The sequence below is a fragment of the Lepidochelys kempii genome, chromosome 12 (assembly GCF_965140285.1).
Source record: "Lepidochelys kempii isolate rLepKem1 chromosome 12, rLepKem1.hap1, whole genome shotgun sequence".
Taxonomy (NCBI): Eukaryota; Metazoa; Chordata; order Testudines; family Cheloniidae; genus Lepidochelys; species Lepidochelys kempii.
In genome coordinates, this window is record NC_136391.1 from 8,683,233 (window position 1) to 8,710,625 (window position 27,393).

General features: G+C 41.5%; 1 protein-coding gene across 3 annotated transcripts in view; it reads right to left on the bottom strand.

The window, feature by feature from the left end:
- Positions 1 to 27,393, bottom strand: part of NUP93 (nucleoporin 93) — a 123,860-nt gene that overhangs the window by 85,613 nt on the left and 10,854 nt on the right. For all 3 annotated transcript variants that reach the window (XM_073307468.1, XM_073307467.1, XM_073307466.2), the window contains exons 2-3: positions 26,936 to 27,155; positions 22,074 to 22,191 (exon numbers count right to left, since the gene is read on the bottom strand). In XM_073307468.1, coding sequence (XP_073163569.1) covers positions 22,074 to 22,191; positions 26,936 to 27,114 — 297 coding nt within the window. In that variant the 5' untranslated portion in view covers positions 27,115 to 27,155. The remainder of the gene's footprint in view (positions 1 to 22,073; positions 22,192 to 26,935; positions 27,156 to 27,393) is intronic.

Here is a 27,393-nt window from a genome sequence, read left to right on the forward strand (position 1 = left end):
TTTGCCACCAGGGCTGTGTCTTTGCTGCCCAAGATAACTCCTCTCAAGTTAGCCTCACTCAAGTAAGTTCAACCACACTGCAAAACAACACCCAACCCGCACAGAGTGATTGTATTAGCAGCACAAAGTGACTGTGTTAGCTGGTAACAGGCTGTGCTAACTCAAGCTGTAGCTTATACCCTTTGACATCCAGTCAACTCAAGTAAAAAGCACCACCACACTGAAGTTAAGGGTGTGTGTGTGTGGACAGGACTCAAGTTACGGGTAACAGTTATAATTTGCGTTAACTCCGCAGTGAAGACAAGCCATAGGTCGCTGATTCAGAGCCACCCCAGGCTGGTTACGACTTGAAACATTCTGCCATTCAATGGCTGTTTAATGGTCTTCAAAAATATATATAATGATGTAGACACCTATTCTCTAGGAACTAGACTGAAACTGCCCATTTTATTTTATTTGTTTTTTCAGGTCATCGAAGCAGCTCTCCCACTGCTGTCAACTTCACGCTCCAAAAATACACGGGGCTGGCCAAGAGTAAAAGCACTTATGAGCAGTAAGCCAGACAGTCCACTTATGAGGAGAAGCAAGTCCATTTTTATCCAGCATTCTCAGTGTATTAGGACTTATAAAAGGAATACTGCTGAATATTAAAACACATTCGTGGTAAGTAAACAGGTTCTGAATGACAATGAAGAGAAGATATTTAATACATTCATACTACCTTCCATCAGAGGACCCCAAAACACTTTATAAACACTAAGCAGCACAAAAGTCAGAGATCCATATGATAAGCATTATCCCCTTTTACAGTTAGAAAAATTGAGGCATGGAAATGTAATTGACTAGCTTGAGGTCACAAATGAAGTGGATGTTGAAAACAAGATTAGAACCCAATTCTGACAATATGGTGGTCCCTTCTGGCCTTAAACTTTATGACTTCCAGTCCTGAGATTCAACCACTAAAGAACGCTGCCTCCTCTCTACATAAATAAAAACACTGTGGGGTTCTAGTCAGGCTATATAGTTCAGTGATATTGGGCAGCTACTGAGTCCATGTTTGAATCGGCGCACTAAAACACTACAAAAATATTTGGATTGGCATTCTTGTTCCAGAATGTTCTTGGAACCTATTTCAACCTGTTACTTTCAAAGTCTATAACTGACATCCCTTATTGTCTTATACCCTGTGGAGCCTCCATGAAAACAAAAAACCTGCCGTTACCTGCTTGTCCAGAACGTGTCTGACAATAGTTCACTCATTTGTTTTGAACGTGCTGCTTTCAGTCAGCAAATACTAATGGATAAATCTAAAGTGCTGAAATCTTATACCCTTGTCTATGCACGGAGGCTTTGTTCCAAATTCCTGACATGAGAGGAGTACCTCTAATATATCACCAATTTTTATTTCTAATTTATAACCTTTAGCATAAGAAACCCAACCCTTTGTGTTCCATTTTATCTTTACATTCTCACAATGGACCGTGTGCTATAAAATAATGGTAAGACTATCTGTTATTAGATCTTTCCAAAGAACAGAGAATGGGATATTTGTCAGATCAGAAAATGACTTTTTAAAAGAGAGATCGAAGGAGATGTGCCTCGATTTTCCAAATAACCTATAGATTCAGATATATTTGGCATCTGAAATTAGTATAGAAAAGGTGTTTGGTTTTTTAACATCAACCGTTGACTTTATGAAGGTTGCAGGTATTCCACTAAAACCTTTGTAAAATATCAGGATTTACTGTATTTCTTTTCTGTATTTTTTAAGAATTGTTAATTTAATATTTAATGAAACTAAAATGCATCAGCTAGAATGAGGAACAATGCAACGACCTTTGCCCCTCCCCAAAGCACAACCCTCCACTCCCACGTTCTAACAATTCAACTTAATGCTGAACTGCTACAGTCTTGGGACGCCAATACAGCCATATCAGTGCCACTCCATCTGGGCTTCCATCACTTGCTGCTATTCCAGCCCTAGCCACCCTACTTCCCACCCCACCCCACCCCCTAAAAACAAATCACAGCTTTGCCAATGTAGTTATGCCCAAAACTGGAACACATCTTATTTCAGTTCTGGCCTTCTCCTTATCAGAAACTTAAACAAAGTTTACACTAACAACTGACACTGTAAAAATGACATCATGGAGTTTGTTCTATGCTTACTGTCAGTGATTCCCTATCAAGTCGGCTCAGTTTACAAGTAAAAAGATATTTTTTCCCCCAACTTCCAGCCCTGAAAAATTGACAAGAGATCTGACAGTCCAGCTGGTGTTTTCCTTCTAATGCCAACAGTAATAAAGGTTCTACAGTGATAAAGGTTCTTGGTAACACCTATGCAAACCCTTCAATGGTTTAATGATGATGTATAATAACAAACAGAATCCAGCTTAATTCTTCTTGGCTGTGTTAGCTCCTCCGGGTTAACACGGGTAACAAGCAATACAATTTTAGTCATGAAACTGAGCACATAGGACTTAATATATACAGAAGGCAGAAAATGCCAGTTTCACAATCACTGTTCAGAGTTGAACTGCACCTTAAATAATTTCCACTGAATGTCATGGTGGTCTTGCAACACAGAAAACCACCCAGTGGAATCTAGGAGGAGACCAAGCTCAGTGATATGGGTGACCAAATCTAGAATTTGAATCTGTCTCCGTAAGGGAAAGGCTAACATGAATACAGTGCCCCAGACCATTAATACAAGTGTTTGTTTTGGATCCCTGAAGATGATCTAATACTGTCAGTGCCACAAGCCTGGTTCTTCCTGGTGTCTGTCCCTTTGTCAGTCAAGAAGCCTGGGGCCTGCCAGCCCTGTTTGATTATCAGACCCCACTGGGAAAGGGGCAAGTGTTCCCTATCAAGGGCTGAGAGGCAGAGTTGAAGATGAGGCTGCAGGAGAAAGGTTGGCTCTTGTGACTAAGGCCTCTGGGTCTTGGCAGCCTGCTTTGGTTGGGAGTTATGTGTTACTTTGTGAACATCTGGTTGAATTAATATATCAGCACTCTGGAGGAAGGGTCTAAAAGATACTAGCCATGGCACCGGGTGTAGGCTGGGGAGGCAAGCCAGAAGCCTACACCTGGCCAGGGGCCCATCAGCATTACTCTGTATGGCCAGGAGGGAGCTATCAGTAGCCATCGGGGCTAACGTAAGATATGGTGTACTATTTCATTAGATGGTAAAGCTGTTGACCCACTCTGTGAAGCCTTGTGAATAGTTTATCCTACATTGCTGGCCAGGTAGGGTACTGCAACTGTGGAAACCGATGGGGAAATGGGGTTATTTGGAGACATACAAAATGGAGCAGGTTAATTCAGCAACCTCCAGAATAAATTGCCTTGTCTGCATTCTGATGTCCTATCCGTCAGTGCCCAAAAGCAAACAGCTTATTGGTTCTCTCGCCCCTGGGTCTTTAATAGAATTCCATACTCCACATGGAACTGCATTAACTGCACATATGTCAACACCCATAGAAAGAAGAGCTGCAATGCTAGGTGGGAGGGAAAAAAAAAGCCCCTCTAGAAAACTTTCTGTTATTTAGACACGTGACAGCAATTCAATTTCACTGTCTATTGCATGCGTTTTATAGAAGGCAAAGAGGCACAGGATGCCGTCCCTGATAGTTTTCTATTTATCAGCTTGGAACTTCAGATAGAAAGGTGATGCAACCAAGCACACAATTGCCTCCTACACCAACGAAAGAGACTAAAAGAAAACCTTAACTCTATGAGGACACAGCCTATGTAGACATCTGCAGTTTTCAGCTCCATAGATTAGAACTTTTGCAGCAAATATGTTTGAGAACAAATTATCCTTTTCCCTTTTAATTTATTTTCTCTGCCTGGCATGATCAACACAGACAGAGTTTTCAGAGTTCCAGATGGCAACAAGCAGAAAATGCAACCCAGGCAAAGTATTTCCATTCCCTGGGATGTTTCTTTCTCCTCATTCCTCATCAACCTGAGATCCTTTTCTGATTCTAAAGACTTCAAGGGGAAGTTCATATGAACTCTGGAGACTGTGATCCAGGCTCCAGGGAGATCTAACAAGAGGATTAAAGGAAAGATCTGTTTTCAGAAGCCAGCAGACCAGAAAAGAAGATCCTACTGAACCTTGTGAGTGCTAAGAGCAGAAACTTTTATAAGTTCTTTTAGAGTTTCACTTTGGCTCTTCAAGCTGTCATACCCTTGGCCCTGCACGAGACAGCGAACATATTCTGGACTTTGCAATATGCAAAGTGCATAGACTTTAGGAAAACATATGAAAAAGGGGATCCCTCGCTCTTGAGAGGGGCCTTGCCAGGTCAAGAGACTTTGGGAGCTTGGATCAGGAAGAAATAGACAAGATGGTAAGGCAGCAGTTCTCCATGGTCTTTCTTTCCATGGTCAGCCTCTGTGCATTTCCTTTCAGAAGCAGATGATGTGTTCTCCAAGTCTGAGCTTCAATCCCAGATGGGTGTTGTGGGGGAATCTGCCTAACAGTGTTTTTTTCCTGCTATTCAATTTGAAAGCCCTCAGTAAAATATGGACTCTAAAAGTCACGCTCTGTCCCTAGCAGAAAGGAAGTAAGAGAGGGCCCTTTCTATCAACATTTCAGTGTTGAAAATAATGGCAACAGCCTGTGTCACACCCACGGCCAAACTGACTTCCTCTAAATCTGCTCAGGGGGTTGTCAGGCAAATTTTTCAGGTTGAATTGTCATCTTTCTAGGACAAGGTGAAACAATCTTGACATAGACATTTACTTATTTTCTCAGTTCTTCGCAGTTCTAGAAATGGTAAGCAGTCAGAGCCCTTCAATCAGTTATGAGAGCTAATCTGCAAGCTTGGATACATCTTATAAACAAACTTATAAGAAGAGAATCTGAGAAGATAATAACTTGTCCTGACTAATGGGGTGGGGGAAGATGCCTTTAAAAAGCACAGAAGGTAGGATGTCTCCCATGTGGATTTAACCACAGAGAAGCAACAAAAATACAGTACGGTATATTGCTAACAAATTATGCGCAATACCATTAAGCACTTCATCCTACCAGCAAATGTGAAGCCAAAGACTTAAACCTCAAGTCAAACAGTGAAACGAAAATAGAAGAGAAGATATAATGTTGATATACGGCATTACTAAAGCAGCTGGGCCTCAGTAACCATCTCTTTCCTCATCGTTATAAATGCATTTAAAATCTCCTAGATATGCCATCTTTAATTCTGAACAAACTAAATTAGGAGGCGGGCTGGTCATGGACTAAGAAAAATATGACAGTGCTATATGTATGCAAATATACATTATATATATATTATGGAGTCACACAGTATCATTCCAGAGTTAAGTTTTCTCTGCATCAACTTCTGCAGCTTGGCATTCACAGAGATGTGGGTGGGAGGGCTGTCAGTCAGGGTGATAGAGGGTCCCTTTCATCGCCAAATTAGTGCTGGTTCCAGATTTACCAAAGCCTTTCAGCATCTTTTAACTATTTAATAGACAGAATAAAAGGGTTCAAACATGCCATTTTCAGTTACAAGCCTCAGGGCAGAAGAGGAAAGAAATAACAAATGTTTCATCAGACTTATTATATGGTAACCCATAGCTGGCAAAATCAATTACTGTCAAGAGGATTTGTAGATATATCTCACACACCTCATTGCAGTGCTGTTCCTCCCCCCCCCCCCGCATTTTCTGTTTGAAAATCTCTTTTCTGCTTCTCTTTCTATATATTAGAATCAAGCCTACAGAATCTTGATGGATTCCAAACACATTCAGAGCAGACAATTTTTCAAGATGCGGTATGACATTCCCACCTGCACACACCCACTCACCTAAGATAAGAATCAAATCTTCAGCAAACTATTACCATTTTCAGTTTTAGACTACGTTTTTGTTTTGCTGGACTTCAGTCTATCAAAAAGTAAATGGTGGGGCTTCAGGTGGAATACAGTATGTAGTACTGGTTACTCCATCTCAAAAAGGGTATTGCAGAACCAAAGGGGGTTCAAAGAAAGATGACAAGAATGATCAAAGGCCTACAAAAAAAAAAAACCCTCTTGTATGAAGAAAGATTAAAAAGACTGCGTTTACTGGGGAGAGCATAAAGGCCTATAAAATAATTAGAAAGTAGATCAGAAACATCTATTCTCCCTGTCTTGTAATAGAAGAAATAGGAGACATTTAATTAAATTAAATTAAAAGGTGGCAAACATTCAAAATGGATAAAGGGAATTTTTTTTTTTTGCACAATATGTAAACGTAGAACTCACTGCCACTGGAAGTTGTTGGGACCAACAATTTTACAGGATCAAAAAGGAACTGAACATTTCTATAGATATCAAGCATATCCAGAATTAACGATGACAAAAAATTGTGGAAGGGACATCGAACCTCATACTTCAGGGCTTAAGCCAAACTCTAACTATTAGACCTGACAAAGGGAGCAGATGACTACACATCAGCCCACTGCAGGGTTCTTAGGCCTTCCTCTGAGGCTCTTGCAACTGGCCGTTGTCAGAGACAGGATATTGTTCTAGATGAGAACAGCAGGTCTGTTCCAATATGGCAATTCCTATGTTTAACATGGTTCCAGCTAATCCTGGTCCCTACCTTGACTCAAACTCAATAGTGCCAATCCCAAGTATTCATAAACCATTAATCAGCCCCCCCCCCCCCCCCCGAATCTGAGTCTGTCATGAATCAGGCCCCCCCCAGAATCTGAGTCTGATTTTTAAAAAAAACCCATGAGATTAAAAAAAAAAAATTAATTCAGGGTTCTTTCTGTGTACCTTTTAGTTTCAGACATGCATCCGACGAAGTGGGTATTCACCCACGAAAACTTATGCTTCAATACGTCTGATAGTCTATAAGGTGCCACAGGACTCTTTGCCGCTTTTACAGATCCAGACTAACACGGCTACCCCTCTGATTCTAGTTTCAGATGTTCTCTGGTCATGTTTTCAAGCTTTTCTTCACAACCACAACAGCTAGAAACTTCCCTTTTTCTTTTTAAAATGAAAGCCGAGAATCTCACATAATCACCTTTAAGATTTAGCAAGGCTGCTACATTGATTTTAAAACTCTCAGCTCTCTGAGTTTCCTACACCATTATGGCTGGCCATTAGGCTTGGTTTAAACATTGTTCCAGCTAAGTTCAAACTCTTTTGAAATGCGACTCAAATTCCAGCACAGGCTTTTTGTTTCAAGCACAGAATGCCTTCTTGCTGAGAAACAATACGTTGATAGATATACATGAATTCCTAGCTAGGGCTCCCCTAAATTTCTGTAGACCATGACAGACATGAAAGGTTAGTAAGGAAAACAAATACAGGGGGAAGTCTGCAGTAGCATCTGTTTTCACAGGATTTTCATGATCTAACTCAAGGTAAATAAATAACCTACTGATGGCCACAATGTAGCTACATCATATAGTATGAAGAATGGGGAGAAGGGAGGAATCATGGAACTGAACACGGAAAGCAACGGGAATGAGTGCAGGTGGAGTCCAAGAACAACAAAATGGAAGAGAGAGAAGGGATGAGAAAAGAAGAGGGGACAGCAAAACGAGAAGAGGCTGGAAAAGAGGAGGGAAATAGAGTACAGGGGGTGAGAACACAGCCCACCAGAAGGGCCCAACTGAATAAGCTAAATAGATTCACCTTAGGAAGTGTGTGATTTGCCTTAAGGGGCATGGGCTTGGGGGGAGTGATAAAGGTGGGCTTGATTCACTTTGTTCTCTAATAGAAAGTTGGGAAGTGTATGCCCACATCCAAGTACCCTGGGTCTTGTCTGTAATGCTCTGTAAAATCTCTGTAATGTAATAGAGATTTCAGGTGCCTATTATGCTTGGGAAACTGAATTGTTTTACCAGTTTGAACTCAAATGGTTGTGGAGATCTCTGAAACCCTTTACCCTTGTTAGTTAGTGATCATTTTAAATTAGAGGCTAGTGATGCCTAGAAGTAAGGCTTTGGAAAGCAGTCAATATGGCTAATTACTACAGACTGGATGGAGAAGCAGACACATATAGCATTGTACTGGTGGCCTTTCCCAGACAGGTAAATCAAATAAATCAGTGAAATTAATGAGTTGAGTAACTTCAGAGTAAATGAGCTGGATTTGAAAAGGTTTAATATTAATCATAGTTTGAGAGCTGAAGCTGCTGCAGGTTTCTGTAACAGCTTTGGTGAGCAGCTTTGTTGGAGAGAAACAGCCCAGAGTTCAATGCTGTTTGTGAACCACACAGACTCAGTACCAAGAAAATAAAATAAAGGTAAAAAGACACGGGCTCAGTTCTCCCACCTGTAAAATGGGGATAATGACACTTACCCTTGGGACAGTGCTTTGAGATCCAATGTGGCTCCCATGAGGATACTGACATAACAAGCATCACAAAAACTTGGTGGAATGATAATAAATGGGACATGGGAATACCAGAGGACAAAATATACAGGAATGACAGAGTAGGTTGTGCTGGTGGGGGGTGGCACTATATGTGAAAGAAAGCAAGTAAACAGTAAATACAATAAAAATCTCAAATGACTCAAACTGTGCCACAGAATCTCTATGGATAGAAATTCCATGCTTGAGTAATAAGAGTAGCGCAGCAGGAATATACTACTGACCACCTGGAGATTAGAGTGGCTATAGAACTAGAAAACTCAATAATGAGGGGGGGAGGGGAGACTATGCCCATATTGACTGGGTACATGTCACCTCAGGACAGGATGCAGAGATAAAGTTTCTAGACCCCCTTAATGACTGGTTCTTGGAGCAGCTAGTCCTGGAACACACAAGGGGAGAGGCCATTCTTGATTTATCCAAAGCGGAGCAAAGGACCTGGTCAAAGAGGAGAATATAATTGAACCGCTCAGTAATAGCGACCATAATATAATTAAATTTAACATCCTTTGGGGGATAATACCAAAGAAGCCCACCACAGTAATATTTAACTTCAGAAAGGGGAACTACACAAATATGACAAAGCTAGTTAAAAGGCACAGTCACAAGAGTGAAACGCCTACAAGCTGCACAGAAACTTTTTAAAACAAGTTTCAGAGTAGCAGCCGTGTTAGTCTGTATTCGCAAAAAGAAAAGGAGGACTTGTGGCACCTTAGAGACTAACCAATTTATTTGAGCATAAGCTTTTGTGAGCTACAGCTCACTTCATCGGATGCATACTGTGGAAAATACAGAAGATGTTCTTATACATACAAACCATGAAAAAATGGGTGTTTACCACTACAAAAGCTACCTTCTCTACCCCCACCCAACTCTCCTGCTGGTAATAGCTTATCTTAAACTCTCGTGAATCAAGTGCAAAAACATAATTAGGCAGGCCAAAAAAGAATTTGAAGAGCAACTAGCAAAAGAGACAAGAACAGCAAAAAATGTTTAAGTACATCAGAAGCAGGAAGCCGACCAACCAATCAGCGGGGCTACTGGAAAATCAAGATGCTAAAGGAGCACTCAAAGAAAACCATGGCATTGCAGAGAAACTAAATGAATTCTTTCCATCAGTCTTCACTGCAGAGGATGTGAGGGAGATTCCCACACCTGTGTCATTCTTTTTAGGTGATAAGCCTGAGGAACTGTCCCAGACTGAGGTGTCAGTAGAGGAGGTTTTGGAACAAATTAAAGTAAACAGTAAAAAGTCACCAGAACCAGATGGTATTCACCCAAGAGTTCTGAAGGAACTCAACTATGCAACTGTAGAACTACTGACTGTGGTATCTAACCCAACACTCAAATCAGCTTCTATACCATATGACTGAAGGATAGCTAATGTGACACCAATTTTTTAAAAAGGCTTCAGAGGTGATCCTGACAAATACCAGCCAGTAAACCTAACTGAAGTACCAGGCAAATTGATTGGAACTATAGTTATAGTAAACAGCACAATTATAAGACACATAGATGAACATGATTTGTGGGGAAGAATTAACACAGCTTCTGTAAAGGGAAATCATGCCTCACAAATCTGTTAGAATTAGGAGTCAATAAACATGTGGACAAAAGTGATCATGTGGATATAGAGTACTTGGACTTTCAGAAAGCCTTTGGCAAGATCCCTCATCAAAAGCTCTTAAGCAAAATAAGCAGTCATAGGATATGAGAGAAGGTCCTCTCATGGATCAGTAACCAATTAGAAGACAGAAAACAAAGGTAGGAATAAATTATCAGTTTTCACAATGGAGAGAGGTAAATAGTGGTGTCCCCCAGGGATCTCCACTGAGACCAGTGCTGTTCAATATATTCCTAAAGGATCTGGAAAAAGAGGTAAACAGTGAGGTTGCAAAATTTGTAGATGATACAAAATTACTCAAGGTAGTTAAGTCCAAAAACAGACTACAAAAATTTACAAAGGAATCTCACAAAACTGGGTGACTGGGCAGCAAAATGGTAGATGAAATTTAATGTTGATAAATATGAAGTAATGTATATTGGAAAATATAACCCCAATTATACAAACGAAATGATGGGGTCTAAATTAGCTGTTACCACTCAAGAAAAATCTTGGCGTCATTGTGGATAGTTCTCCGAAAACATCTGCTCAATATGCAGCAGTAATCAAAAAAAGCTGACAATATTGGGAATCATTAGGAAAAGGACAGATTATAACAGTAAATATCATAATACCACTATGTAAAGCCATGGTACCCCCACATCCTGAATACTGCATGTAGTTCTGGTCGCCCCATCTCAGAAACAGTATATTAGAAATGGAAAAGGTTCAGAAAAGGGAAACAAAAATTATTAGGGGTATGGAACAGCTTCCCATATGAGGAGAGATTAACAAAACTGGGACTTTTCATCTTGGAAGAGAGATGACTAAGGGGGGATATGATAGAGGTCTATCAGAACCGTAGCCTTAGAACTGTAAATGAGAAGCATGCTAACTTCAAAGCATGGATCATTGCATTCAACAATGGGAAATTTACAGACCCCTGCTGTGATGGGAACACTTGACAGACTGCTTTCTGGGAAAACAGCTGTAAAAATGAACACTGGGAGCAATCCTGTATCTCTGGACTGTTTTGATTCTAACAGTGCGGGAGTTACTAAGCGAGTGGACACTTACGAACTTTGACTCACTTGTTAATGTATTTTAACCTGCTTTAACCTCTCACTAACTCATTTCTTTTCTTAGCTAATAAACCTTTCGTTAGTTTACTATAGAAATTGGCTTTCAGGTTGTCTTTGGTGAGATATCTCTAGAGTATCCATTGACATGGGGTAAGCGGCTGTTCCTTTGGAATTGGGAGAAACCTAATGTAATGTGCTTTTTGGTTTTAATAACCTTTTAACACAAAGTCCAGTTTGGGTGGTAAGAATAACTGAAGAGCCTAAAGGGGACTGTGAATCAATGGTAAGACTGGTGTAGTGATCTAGGAGCTCACATTTATTACTGGCTTGGTGAAATCTAATTATAGAATATGCCACCAGTTTGGGGTGTCTGCCCTGTTTTCTGACAAACTGACCTGAGACTGGCACCACTCCAGACACCGTGACAGTATGTATCCCCCTTCCACTGGAGAGGAACTGAAATACGAAGAGGCTCAGTGATTTTCCATGAAAGAATCAGTGGCTGAGTGGAGAGCACAACTCCAAAGTTCTTCATACCCAGCCTCACACTTAAACCACACAACCACTCTATACCAGGGGAAAGCTGGAGCTGAAGCATGGACTTGTGGTTAGAGCACAAGAGATTTGAGTTCAATTTCCATCTTGGCAACAGACTCACCATGCAAGTGACTTATACCCAGATTTCTAAGAGTATCTGGGCATTGCTTAACTCAGCCCTGCCAAGTCTGAGTGATGTACATGGTTACGTCCCATTTTCAAAAGTGACTGTCAATGGGATTTTGGCTCTTTGGTGCCAAAATCCCTTTTGAAAATGAGACTTAGGAGTTGAAACGCTGAGCACAGCAATGACTATATACCTTTAAAAATCCAGACCTAAATCTCTCTGTGCCTCAGTTCCTCAACTCTAAAATGGACTTAATACTTCCTGTCGCCTGGTCTATTCAGTTTACAAACTCTTCAGGTTAAGGACTGACTCTTGTATTGATACAGCACCTAGCGCAATGGGGCCTGACCTTAGTTGGGACCTCTAGGCACTACTGCAAACCAACAAGATTTGAACTAAAACAACATAGTTAAGATGGAAGCTGGCTTCTCATTATAAATGTAAGCCATATGTTCAAACCACTCCCTTCCCCCACTTGCCATGAAATTTCACAGGCTCACCTCAGGAAAGTTTATTGAAAGTCAGCGTAAGCTTTTCATGGTGTGTGGAAAATTTCCCTAAAGTTTCATTTAGTTCTTCCATTTGAAGAGTAAGGACTGAAGGTAAATGTTCAAGTTTAGAACCAACAATCTTGAGACTGTGTCTCCGTAAAATCTATTAATCCATTGCTATACTTTGGTCATTACAATGCACTGGGGCTGAGAAGCTGCTACCACCTAAGAGAAGCAGCAGTACTGTACTTATGCATGACCATGAACCAAGTTTAGCTCCTGAATCAGAGCCCAAAGCATCCATGTTTATTTACCATTTTTGTTTCTATGAAAGAAAGTGGTATTTGTGCTTTTAGGGACGCTATCGGGTTAAAAATTATATATTTCTGAAAACAAGATGTATTCCCTTTGTTATTAACAAGGGTTTAGATGATATTTTAGAAATCTAATTCTTTTTTGTCATCAATGTTCTCCACCTTTTCCATTTCTCTAAGCTCAGACAAGGCAAAGAGAGCAGTCAGTTTCACTTTTGTTTATACTCCGTTTCCCCTGTCAAGTTCCTGCTCACTAGCACAAAGCTGCTGCATCCTATCTGCAAACAGCTGCTGGGGAACCCTAAAATCCATCCTGATAAAGTCATTTTCTTCAAGGTTTTCTTTTCAAAATTCATGGAAACATCAATGTTTTACAAAACAAACTGATTAATGTTTCACAAAACTACACTCTGAGCCTAAAAATCAATAGGTGCCTTGAACCAGAGTAATTGCTGTTACAGGCTATACATGGAAGAAGCTAAAGTTGCCAGATTGCAGGAACCTGTCTAAAATACTGCGTCTTCTTACAGATGTTGAAGTTCAATAATCTTATAGATGAAATAGGGCAGCTACGCTTTTTCCTGCACTGCACTAGCATAGATTCTAATAGTTTATTTGCACATTAAGCTGATGTTAGACAGGTCAGTAGTTAGCACAATACTTTGCAAACAAGAATTGCTCAGGGCCCAGTCAGTCCTGAATTAATGCTCCAGCACAGTATTAGCAGGAACTAAGCTGCTAAAAGTGCTGTATTTCTGGTAAGATGTTATGCCAAAGTCTTGGGAATCGCTAATGATCCCCAAGCACTTTTTGCAAGAGGAGAAGTCTGTCACCTGGGTCATTCTAACTCAGATAATTGTATTCTGCCAGTCTAGACTCCCTCTGCATGTGGTATTTTAAAAGCTTGCTTAGTGTTGCTGTGAGGAGTTAAACAGCTTCCACACACAATACTCTAGAGGTGGCTGCATTTCAACAATGGGAGAAGTGATCTCTCTATTTCCCTCACCTACCTCCTAGAGATGTTTGATCTTCAGATGAAGAGTGCTGCAACACGGGCAGCGATAAGCAAAATCCTCATCAGGAGCATTACAGTTGTGCACTCCCCTCAGCCAAAGTAAAAGAAGGGCAAAACGAAGTGTTAAGACCCAATATTCAACCCCGATTTTAAAATGTTTTTTAAGCCTACCGTACGATCTGTCTGAGACCAACAGAAACCATCTGGGTTGAGCATGCAGGAGCAATAAAAATACACTAGTAGGCAGTAGAATTTAAATACATCGGATAAATATATACACTACAACAATGGTTCTCTACTTTTCACCCATACTGTGACATCATATTAGCATAGATAAAGTTTCAGAACATCTCTTCTGTAGCTTTGGGACTTCCAATCTAGCCATAAAATAAAATAAAAAAGGATGGCCATGACTTTCCTGGATGTGTTTCAAATCCCCAGGTTGAGAAGCCATGCTCTAGAAACACATTACTTCACTTGCGGAACTGGGACACCAACTGCGAATTATTCTGTTTTGTGAATTAGCATGTAAAACATCAAAAGAACAGAAATAAAATGCACTTTGTAGTTTAAACTACTGATAATGCTTCATATTACAGACTACTACTAAACGTACTGTAGTCTATTTTGTAAAAGTAATAAAGTCTTAGTAATTTAAGACCTCACTACAGTCCTGTGTTATTAAATCACAAATACAAAGTGGGAGAAACCGTTGGTTGTGTGTAAACTATGGAGTGGGCAAAGTATCAAGTGGGAAAATTGTATTAACAATTTACTCTGTTTCCTGCTACATGGAGCTATTCAGCACGCCCATCACAGCCAAAGGAAGCGAGGAGCAGCCGATTATTTATCCTTCGCAGGACAATGGATGAGCATCCCCTGCACTCTTCAGTACTGTCTATCGCAGGCCAACTATTTTCTATTGCCAAAGGTCTTTGGAAGACTTGACCAAATAAACACTTGACAAACAGCAATTTGGTGATTCAAAGATACAAACTGCAAGACCAAGTACTGGCAGGATATCAACAGAGCTAGCTAACTATCCCCCAACCGCCTGGTGAAGACTGCAAGCCATGAAGCTAAGCCACTCACAGATAACTATTGGATTCTTGTTGTACTCACTGAGATATTTCCATTCTGCAGCTGGCCATGGGATGTGTGTGTATCCACAAAAATGTTTATTTAAATTCATTTTTCTAAGATACATCAGGGAAACTCCCTACTCTGAGGTGGAACAGATTTCTCCCTTCTTTTATGTTATTTATATTTCAAAGGGTGCCCCGATCACCTCACTCTGAATATGCTTCCAGATTGTACTCCAAATACCGACTGCTGCATGTCAGAAATTAATTCCACTTCTCCACCTTTCCCTTTATCGTGTTAAACTGCCTTTGGCCACATTTTATTATCTGGCTGTTTATCTTCTCCTTTATTTGTCCATATGCAATCCTGCTTGAAATCAATGGGACTATTTAAGCAAGTAGAGTTTGGCCCTTGTGGTAAACTTCATGCATTGATCATAAGTGAATAAAGACTACCATCGAGGAACATCATTTTCAAAGTCTGTCATTTCTGCAACATTTTAAAAATTCAGCAGCCATCATTACACTTTTTGTAACCTATTTCTCCTGAAAATAATGGGGATCAGGGAGAAATCAACCAACTGACCCTACATAACCAAAGCGTGGGAGTTTGCCCTGATGTTCCCTACACTGGCTCTGCAATAGTTAAAAGGTCCCCACAGCTGTGCAGGCAACATGCATTGGAACGAACAAGGAAACTACACAAAAATAAAGCTACGTTAATTTCAAGCTCCATTAGAATTGAAGGAGGTGGGGGGGGGAATCAATGTTTGGCAAATGGGGAAGGACAAAATCTGTAGGAGGAAAAATGCATTTTCAGGCTAAGGTGATGCAAACAATGGAGGGTAAACAGTACTTGAGGTTGCCCCTTTAAGGCTGTGGCAGTGTTTCCATTTATAAAGCTTGATTTTAGTTACTCTATAGAAGTACAAAATGTTCATCATCATACCAAAAAAAAAAAAAAACACCACCACTCACTGCCTGAATGGTCTCAAGACTTCAGCCACTGAAGCCACAAGCAGCATATTTGACTTTCCTGGTTTAAGTGTTTTGGGAGACCATGCTACCTCAAAATGACTGGGGGGGGTTTAAATGTCACAATTAATCATGGGTCGGAAACCTACCGTGTTGACTTGATGTATTTGGATTTTTAAAGATGCATCCCAGTCAATACTCTGGGTACATATGCGTAAGAAACAATAAATAAGACAAGTAACTTTCATTGGGAGTTTTGCCTGAATAAGGAATGCAAGAATGCAGGCCCTCAGATCATTTTATCCTGGCTCCAGTAAAGGCAAAGGCAAAACTCCCACTGACTTTCATGGCGCTAGGATTTCACCCAACATTTTCGAAGCAGTTAGAACAGGATTGTTCATAGAGGCCTGAATTCAACGTCCACAGGAGTCTTTTCATGGACTTCACTGGGAGTTGGATCAGGCCCTAAACGTGGGAGTTGCACATTTCCAATAGTTATATCACAGCTCTTATGCTCACACATATGAAAACAAGCAGACTTGTGGGTCAAACCAGAAGATTTTTTAAACCAATGGTCTAGAAGTTGTAGTGATTTCATACCAGGGTATGATACTGCATATTTAGGCGTGGAAGGAATCGATTTTTATAGGTTAATGTCAGTAAACGTCAATTTCATCATACACACACAAACTGACAAAAAAAATATTTCCATTGACAATTAATGAAGTTTACAGATAAGCAAAGCTTAAAAAAATGCTGCTTAAGAACTTAAGAGTTTGATTTAAGATTATTTATGTTGTCTAATTTGACATGAGATGTTGACCATTTGTGTTTTAATGGTTATAAAGCTTTGACTTTTTGAATCGCAATGTCTGCTGGCATTAAAGAATTGTCATCTGACTCCCCCCCACCCCCGCATATATCATTTCCCGCAACTGTGAAAATTTATACTGATAAAAACAGGGGGGAGGGGCTGTGAGCGGGGGGCGGAATGCTTAAATGCATTGTGCAACTGAAAATTTAAATTGATAAACAAATGCTTAAAAATATCAATACTAGCCAGTGAAATGATAAAAAAATCAAAATTGAATTCTGCTAAGCCTATGCATATTGTACCACATATTACAATACAAAAGACACAAAGCCCCTTGCTTTTATCTGTCACAATGTTTATAATCATTTAGGAGATACAAATTAAGACCCATTTCTGCAGCTGGCTCCAAGCATGGATGCTACTTCACTTGCACATTGACTTAAGTGACACTCATACAGGCAGTTGTAAGATCAGGATCTTAGCTTGTATGTTGTTAGCTGTGACTGAATGAGCAAACTATCTTGCCTCTATAAAATTTAACACGGTTATTCCTAAAATATGTGGAAAAAAATTCTTTCACCTATGTGCCAGGAATCTAGAATCTTTATCAGAAGTTTTCCAGCCAACTACTCTAGTGGGAGACTTTCCCGGACTAACCCCTTTTATGAACAAGTCATCCAGGTTTTATGACTGATAAATAATTCAGGTAATTGATTGAGACCCAATTTGGTGCACCTCTCTGTAGTCAGCACTAAAGAGTACAGTATAAAATGGGTTCAGCATAGAAAGACACTCTGCTAATTAACTAAATAGGGCGAGGTTGCCAATAAGTTGAAATCCTGGGTTCTCACACTTTGAGCCACTCAAGACATTAGGTTTATAGGCCTGTGTCCCCCAAGACTCTCCTTCTGTTGTCTTTCCCTTTTGTGTTCCGTCCTGTCTACAGGAAACAGAAATTTGACAGAATGCTCTCTCTGCAATGCTGACTGCCCTCATTAGAGAAGTCTGCTAGACTAATCTCTCCATGCTGCCCACTTACAGAACTCAAGACGACAGGAAGAAAATAAGTCAATAATTTAGGCAAAAGAGCTCAAAAACCTGAGAGGCTTAAATAACCTGGCAGGAGACAAAGATTATTTTTCTCTTATAGGGCCCTGAAAATTTTCTCTAGAGTGCTATGCATGGAAAAGATGTAAGAGTGCCTGGCAGGAAGTCAAAGGACAATATCCAGTATTTTCTTGTGCAGGAAGCTTTGACTGGGTTTAAATCTAGCACTGGCCTAAAATTCATATAACAGATAATTTTTTAAAAATGTTTTTTTAAAACCCTAGCCCAAGCAGCAACAATGAAGAAAGGCTAGAGACCAGATCTGGTGTAGATCCTATATTTCCCTCCCCAAAGATCACCCCCACTCCTGCAATGCAAGGTGCATTGGCAGACAGCTGTACCAATGCAGCGTTCCAGTGACGTTTTGCTGCCCCTGAAGCAAGAGTGGCTAGAATTGTAAGCTCCTGGCAAACGCTTGCTCTAACTATGGTGAAGAGTGCAAAAACTCAGGCAGGGTCTACACTATGAAGTTTTGTTGGCATAGCCAAGTCAGTGAGGGGTGTGAAGAAACTACACCCCTAACCGACATACTTATGCCAGAAAAAACCCCAGCTATGCTGAGGAAAGAGGGCTTCTGTTGGCAGAGCTAACATCCATGGGGAAGGTAATGTTACTGTGCTGGAAGAACATGTCCTCCTCCTCTAGACATACACTGCATCCACACTAGAGGGCTCTGCAGTATAGCTATACCAGTATAGCTGCATTGGAAGAGCCTAGGTAGCGTAGACAAGGCCTCAGTGCCTAGAGAATGCAAACAAAAAGGAACCAAGGAAGGACAATTAGGGTACGTCTACGCTATAGCTGGAGACGTAACTTCCAGTCCAGGTAGACGTAGACAGGCTAGGTTTGATTGAACACCAGCATAGACACGATGGCATGGGAGACCTGCCTCAACACAATCCTGTCTGAGATCATAGATACATACTTGAGCCACACCTATTTTTAGCATTATAGCTCAATCAAAGCTCCTGTGTATGTGCTTTCCTGAGCTGGAATTTACACCTCCAGTGTTGGTGTGGCCTTAGGTCAAAGGAAGTCGGTAAAGATAAATCCGAACTGAAGTCGTACAAATTATTTGGAGTAGACATTATTGTTAACAAACACTATGAATAGTGTCACTGAGTGCTAGCCACACGCTCAATGCTGTACAAGAAAAACAGTTTCTCCCCCAACATTAAAACCTATTTATTTAGCCATTTCCAGAGTAACCAGCCTAACTGTAAAATAATGGAGTAATTAGAGCAATGACAAATCGCAAGCCAGATACTGTTGCCCTTGCTTCCTTGACTCGCATATTACTCCACTCACTGAGCAAAATGGGACAACTCACAGAACAGAATACTACTCAAGTAAAGGTGGCGTAATGTGACCCTAAAGGAGCAAAATTATTTTAAATGACTACTAGGCTTCTAGAGAAACAGCCAATAAACCAGCAAAAAGACTATCACGACCATCAGGCTAAAATATCACTAAAGCTTTGGTACCAGGAGCTTTTTTCTAAAATAAACAAGCAAGTAAAACCTACATGATTTAACAGGACCAACATGACAGGCAAAGGATAACCAGAGGCATACAAGACCCAAGATCTCTTGACATGAGTAAAGCCTTGATAAAAATTTCTCTCAGAGAACCAGATGCTCTTGCAGACATCTGTTTACCAGGACCTACAGACAAGCAAAGCCTTGTCCATATTCTGAGTAGGTATTTTCAGACACAGACAGTTATCAACATCAGCCAGACAACTTGAGATGTGACTGCAAATGTCCTCAGACAAAGCAGAGAATGATGTCCTGCAAACCTGCACAAAATACTGAAAACCCTTGTGCCTGTATTAAATTGAAGTTGAACAATAAGGGGACCAAAGGCAGAGCCCTGAAGCTTCCTTGTGCCTGTAAAATCACATAAAACCAGGAATATCGTCATACTTCCTGTTTTAGATCACCGTTTTATTTAATTTATATATTTTTGCTGGCAGTCACAGAATCATAGAATATCAGGGTTGAAAGAGACCTGAGGAGATCCTCTAGTCCAACCCCCTGCTCAAAGCAGGACCAAGCCCCAATTTTTGCCCCAGATCCCTAATGGCCTCCGCAAGGATTGAATTCAAAACCCTGGGTTTAGCAGGCCAATGCTCAAACCACTGAGCTATCCCTCCCCCTTAAATTCACAGTCATCTGTGAAGAAAGATTTAAGACTCAAAGCTTGGGTGTTAGGCCTCAGACACCAAAAAAATAATTAAAAATAGAAGGAGCATTTGATTAATGGTATCAAATAACCCTCCTATTGATGAGACCTTGAGATTTGGTAGAAATCAGACTGCTGAAAACCTTAAAGTTGTTTTGGTAAAATCAAAAGAAAAATCAAGATTGACATGCATAATATATAAAAGGATGAAAAATAAATGGCAACATTTGGCCCATGTACCCAAACAGCTTGGAAACAAAAAAGTAATTTTAGTGCTATTTCTAGGGGGTTGAGAATCTACAGCAAGACTGTGTATTGTACTCTTAAACAAGAAAGGACAGACACCCAAAATCAGAAAAGAATAAATAGTTACAGTAAATCTAGATGTAAAAAGGAAGAAGAGCTCTTGCAAAAAGATAGATGGACTGGGGTCAAGAAAGACATCTAGTAAGTTTAATAAATCCTAATAAGAGAGATCAGAAACTGGAACAAAGGAATAAAATAAAATTTAAATAAAAGAAAGAAAGTGAATAGTACCAGCAGCAGTAAAAGCTATCACTCTATGATCATGCAATAGATCTCCTGACCCTGCTAATCTTTGCTGAGAAGGAGTGGCAAAATCTTCCGGGGGCGGGGTGGGGGGGGGAGGAGGAACAGTAGGAACAGCTAGAGAGTGAAGAGGAACAAAGTACCATATCAACAAGGAATCAGATTACATAGAAATTTATCTAGAGCTGTTCACACACACAAATACTGCTTTGCAGACGCTAATTTGAGGACATATGAATCACCAGACTGGATCTGACCAGTGGTCCATCTAGCCCAGTACCCTGCCTCGGACAATGGCCGATACCAGCTACTTCAAATAATGTGCAAGAACCCTTGCAGTAGGCAGATGAGATAACCTGTCCCCAGAGAAAGTTTCCTTCTAACCCCCTGTAAAACAGGGTGGTCTGCCCTTATAAGGGCCTGGGGCCAGCCAGTCCTCTTCAATATTCAGATCCAGCTGAGAAGGGGGTCAGGTGATTCATATAAGAAGCTGAAAGAGCTCAGCTAAGGAGAGCTGTGGGAAGCAACCTAAATCCTGTGTGGCTGGCCCTGGAGAGGGAGAGAAACACACAAAAGGAATAGCTTCTGGGAACCTGTAGCCTGCTTTGGTCAGAGGGATAACCTTTTGATACTTCACAAGCTTTATACAGCAGCACCCCGACTAGTCGATCTAATTGGGACCGGAGCCAGATCGGATCATCAGAAATCTGGATAATCAGGAGAAAGGGCAGGGCTTTAGCTGTCAGCCTGAGCCCGACCACCTTGTTCAGTTAATACAGAGAGCCAGATAATTCTACTGCATTTGAAAAAGAAAACTGTGCCCTGAAAGCCTCGACAGACTTGTGGGGGTAGCTTTAGAATTTCGTGGGCTGGGAAGACAGGTCAGCACCCTACAGCTCCAGTAGAGATTGGCCAATATCCTGAACCATGAGGGCTAAGAACCCTTCTGGATATCCTTAATTATCTGTACACCAGTAGAAGATGAGGATAACCCTCTAAATCATTAAACAATAAGTAAGCCGAGCTCCATTCAAATCTTCTCAAAACTTACAGATCCACAGCTAACAAGCTCTTAACTGAGCCATTAATCCAGCAGCTCTCTTCTCAGCGCTGGAAACAGCAGTACTATTAAAGTTAGTCTAATAACGCAGGCAACTCATACAAGGTGAAAAGAAGACCATGACAAAACAAGTCACATTTAAAACTATCGAACTAGTTACCCCTAAGATGCTGGTGACTAGCTCTATGCTGTAAAGGTGATTTACAGCAAAAACAGATACATCAATAAACTACACCAAACTGTGATCAAAAGTAGGAAACATGGCATGTAAGCTTATCAATAGGACAAGGTCTCACAATTACAAGATCCACAATACAGAGCATAAATTTATAAGGAAGAAGGCTGCTCGCTCCCCATATTCCTTGAATCAAGCTGGCTTGACTGAGAAAAAGAGCTGCCCCCAAAACCAGTCACTTAAAATTATTGAGTGAATCAACATGAGTTCATCCACCCAAACACAAGAAAGGTCTAAAAGCTAGAAGGGAGGGATAGCCTGCTACAATCCAGGTTTGCAACACACAGACCTACCACCTCATCCAAAACCTAACCCCCAAATCTTTCAGGCTAGGTTTTTGACTGCATGGAATTCTCTGCTTTGTGCTTCACCTTGCCAGGAAGCAAAACACAAGGCAAAAATGCTTCTGCAACTGCCCATCTTAGAAGAGTTTGGACTAAAAAAAAACCCCACAAATACCAGTTATTTGTCGGGAGAGTGTAAGTAACCTGTAGGTCACAGACTGCTCTTACCTGTATGTCAGTGTCCTTCACAGGCTCAAGAGGCTCAAATGTAGTGACTGCACTAAGACTCTCCAGCCGCTGAGAGATATGGGATATGTCAAGTCCTCTGGACCCAAGAAGAACGGATCTATATGGGGGAGAAGGAGAAATCTGATATTAAACAGATAAGGCTACTTTTAATATCTCTGGAAAAAACATCTGCATTTCATAGACTATCAGGATTGGAAGGGACCTCAGGAGGTCATCTAGTCCAACCCCCTGCTCAAAGCAGGACCAATCCCCAACTAAATCATCCCAGCCAGGGATATTTCAAATATTTAGATCAGTGGATGTACAGAGAAAGAAGGTTCTCTCTTTTTACATCAAACCCTGAACAAACATATGTGTAAAGCTATAACATCTAGTATTATCAGCCCTGAAAAGATGTGAAGAGAAAATAGGATCTCCCTTTTTAAACCAATGCTGTTCTCATTGCCCAATGCAAGAGCGGACAGCTGTCAAATCTTTCCATTTGTAAAAATTCTAAAGCACCTTGGTAACTTAGTGCCATTTCCAGAACAGAATACAGTTTGATTTTAAATGGTGGTGCCGCAGATTAATACATTGGTCACTTACCAAAAACTCAAAGTTCCAGCATTTTCTTCTATCAAGCCTCTGAGTGGAAAATAATTACTTATCAGTAATTCTGTCTGCCCTGATCATCTCTTTTCCTCTTCGCCCTCCCACATCTTTCCAAAATCCTTTACCCTATACTGCATGCCTCCTCCTTAGTAGGAAGCGAAGGGCAAAGAGAATCAACCACCCCAGCAAACCAGAACCTGATCCACCCCTTCATTCTAGGGCTGCCTAGGCAATTTGCCTCTAAAATAACATGAGCAATGGATTCATACATTGGGGAGGACAGGAAGGATGTGGAATGTGTGAAAGAGAAAGGGATGCAGACAAAGAGCTTTAAACCGGGAACTTGGGGGAAACGAGTAATCTCCATGCCTGATTCTAATATTGACCGGGAGGATAATCAAGGAAGAGAGAGTACAGCAATGGAGAAAGGGTAGGAGAATGGGCATTAAGAGGAAATAATAGTGCCAGTACCAATGAAGCTAACAGTCAGGCAATACTGACTGTTAGCTTCATTGGCAATATACTGGCAATAGAATGACTGTACCTAATCAGGCGAGGAATCTGGGCAAAGCCAGATGTTTGTATACCAATGCAAGGAGTCTGGCTAACAAAATGAAGGAACTAGAACGGTGTGGGGAGTGAAATCAGATATTATAGGGATAACAGAAAAAATGGTGGAATAGTAGTCAAACCAACCTAATAGCTTTCTTTGACAGGGTAACAAGCCTTGTGGAAAGGGGGGGGAAGTGATAGATGTGGTATATCTTGACTTTAGTAAGGCTTTTGACACTGTCTCGCATGACCTTCTCATAAACAAACTGGGGAAATACAACCTAGATGGAGCTTAGGTGGGTGCATAACTGATTGGAAAAACGTTCCCAGAGAGTAGTTATCAGTGGTTCACAGTTAAGCTGGAAGGGCATAAAGAGTGGGGTCTCACAGGGATCGGTTCTGGTTCTGTTCAATATCTTCATCAATGATTTAGACAATGGCATAAAGAGTACACTTATAAACTTTGCGGACAATGTCAAGCCTGGAGGAGTTGCTGCAAGTGCTTTGGAGGATAGGATTAAAATTCAAAATCATCTGGACAAACTAGAGAAATGGTCTGAAGTAAACAGGATGATATTCAATAAGGACAAATGCAAAGTACTCCACTTAGAAAGAAACAATCAGCTGCACACGAACAAAATGGGAAATGACTGCCGATGAAGGAGTACTGCAGAAAGAAATCTGGGGAACATAGTGGATCACCAGCTAAAGATGAGTCAACAGTGTAACACTGTTGCAAAAAAGCAAACATATTCCAGGATGTATTAGCAGGAGTGTTGTAAACAAGACACAAGAAGTAATTCTTCTGCTCTATTCTGCACTGATTAGGCCTCAACTGGAGTATTGTGTCCAGTTCTGGGCGCCACATTTCAAAAAGATGTGGACAAACTAGAGAAAGTCTACAGAAAAGCAACAAAAACCATTAAAGGTCTAGAAAACACAACCTATGAGTAGAGCCCTACCACATTCAGGATCCATTCTGGTCAATTTCAAGGCCCTGGGATTTGAAAAATTGGTAAATTTCACAGTTTCAGATGTTTTAAATCTGAAATTTCAGGTGTTGTAACTATGGGGGTCCCAACGCAAAAGAGGGTTGGGGGGGGTGTCACAAACCTGTTGTAGGGGAGTCACGGGATTGTCACCTTCACTGCTGTGTTGCCTTCAGAGCCGGGCTCTGAAGCTCCTAGCTGCTAGTCCCAGCCAGGCTGGGGAGGACAGGACTTGCTCTTCCCTTGCAGGGCTGCTCTTGGAGGACGGAGGGGAATGATGGAGCAGATCCACCTCCGGATGTTCCCCCTGCTGTACTCTGAAGGCAGCACAGAAGTCCTGTCCTGCCCCAGCTCAGCTGGGACTGGCAGTTAGAGGCCCACCGCTGGGACACTCCCAGCAGCACAGGGGAGATCAGATTTCACAGGGAAGGGCTTATTTCACACTCCGTGACACATTTTTTAAGGCTCTGAAATTGGTAGGGCCCTACCTATGAGAGAAGATTGAAAAATATTAGGGTTGTTTAGTCGGGAGAAGAGAAGACAGAGGGGACATGATACCAGTTTTCAAGTACATAAGAGGTTGTTATAAGGAGGAGGGAGAAAAATTATTCTCCTTAACCTCTGAGGGTAGGACAAGAAGCAATGGACTTAAATTGCAGCAAGGGAGGTTTAGATTGAACATAAGGAAAATGTTCCCGTCAGGGTGGTTAAGCACTGGAATAAATTACCTTGGGAGGCTGTGGAATCTTTATCATTGGAGATTTACAAGAGCAGGTTACACAAACACTTTTCAGGGATGGTCTAGATCAGCGGTTCTCAAACTGTGGGTCGGGACTGCAAAGTGGGGCCGAACCCCCTTTGAATGGGGTCACCAGGGCTGACTTAGACTTGCTGGAGCCCAGGGCCGAAGCCTGAGCCCCGCTGCCCAGGGCCGAAGCCAAAGCTTGACGGCTTGCAGCCCTGGGCAGCAAGACTCAGGTTGCAGGCCCCTGCCTGGGGCTGAAGCCCTTGAGCTTCAGCTTTGGCCCCCTGCTTGGAGTGGTGGGGCTTGGGCTTTGGCCCCCCACCTAGGGCAGTGGGGCTTGGGTGGGCTCAGGCTTCGGTCCCCTCTCCTGGGGTCAGAAGGGGGTCACAGTGCAATGAAGTTTGAGAACCTCTGATCTAGATAATACCTAGCCCTGCCATGAAAGCAGAGAACTGGAGTAGATGACCTCTCAAGGTCCCTTCCAGTCCTACAATTCTATGATTCTACGAACCAAATTACAAGTTGTTTTCTCTTGCTGTATGTAATGGAGACACTTTGTCCTTTCTAAATAAAAATTCAAGAACCCACTTTCCAGAATGCTTTTCTGCCGGAGAACTTCAGTGTAGAAATATGGAATGCAAGGACAGAGAGTTCTTAACATGAATGGAGTGTTCTCTTAACGAGACTAGGAAAAATCCTATCAGCTGGCAATTAAGGACAGCCAAAACTCAAAGTAATTACTTGCTTCCCAGTGCACAAGTTGCTGACTTACACTTAAAAATCTGGGGTCCACTCAGAGATCTTGACAGCTAACCTGAGGTGGACAATACCCCCAGCCTCCCACCTAAGTTTTACTGCTTCTGAGTTACTGCCCTAGTGGCAGAAGAAATTAAATTATTTGCCCATCCAGTTGACTGTGTAAAATTTCTCCACCAGCTGCACTCAGCGGTTTATCCCCAAACTCCATGTTAGGAAGAGTGCAAATGGCTAACTGCATGTGCACTCTCATCAAACTGCATTAGAAGGTACAGCTAAAGTCTGTGCTATCAGTAAGGGAACTGAGACCAGTTTTCATTTTCAATCTCAAGCCAGAGGTGCCAGTCAGCCAACCTATCTGTCTTCTGACAGGGCCCTACATTGTAATACCTAAGCACTTCACAAAAACATTAACCTGTTTATCCTGAAAACTCCCTTGTGATGCAGGGCAGTGTCATTATCCTAATTTTACAGAGGCTCAGAGAGATCAACTGACTTGCCCATAGTCACACAGGGAGTTGATTGCAGAACCTGGAATAGAATCCAGATCTCCAGAGTCCCAATCCAACACTTGATCCACAAACCCATATTCCCTCCCTATATTTAAATTTGCAGTTCAGAGCAGGTTGTCCTTGGGCGACCACAGGTAGCCCAACACCCGTGATGGCGTGGGGTTGGGTTTTAGTAACTCATTTCGACTTCGTACAAAAATGCTGGGACTAACTGTATTCTTTTATCAGACAACCAAATTTAAGATGCAGCATGTCCGTTTGCAGAAGGCCTGGTCTGGACTTAAATCTGGGAAATCCTAAGGCAAACTAACATGAAGCAGGTCTTTACAAAGTCAGGATTATTTGACAGTCTTTTTTTTGTGTCCTGATTCCTCGTAGGCAGAGACACAAGCGATTTGGGCAGGACTGAGGGATATCAAGTGACAGGTTATAAATGGATGCACATAAAAGGTAAGAGACGATTGGTGAGACTCAATCATACCTATCAACATTACCACCATCGAAAGCAGTATTTGTACCGCGTAAGCAGGAGGTATGTGTAGATCTTTCCAAACACAGGAGTCTCCCTAACTTCTACCCAAAGTACTTCACGGCTCCATTTCAAGATCTTTAAATACGTTAGCTCCTGAAAAGCTAATGGGCTGTTTCTTCGGCATTCCTAGCTCTAAACAGAGTCTCAAAAACCCAAGTACTTACGCCTTGACATCGGCAGTCTCCTGCGACGTGCGGGTCAGAGTCCGAGACCGCAGACGCTCTCCTGCCTGTTGGATCTCCTGGAGGTTGCGTTCTACATGAGGAAGTTCAGAGATGCCCTCTGTCTCAGCTGCAAGCTGTTCTGCTTGCTGGAGAAGTTCTCCAAACCCTTCAGTGTCCATGTGTAATGCCGGTCCTACACAAGACACACGCACAGAAACCCCTAAGGAAAGAGAGAGAGAGACTTGCTTGACAAAACAAGTAAAAGTTCCCTCATTGATTCCAGTAATACCTGTTCTCAGGGTGCAATAATTGGTTGTTGTGTACAGAATAATCACACTACAGATCACCCCAAACTGCTGTAAATCTTGAGGATACTTTTAAAGTGGTCTCTTAAAACAGGCAGTTGCCTAGTAGAGATGAGGTTATTAGTGCAGGTTTATGTACTTAAAACAAGTCTA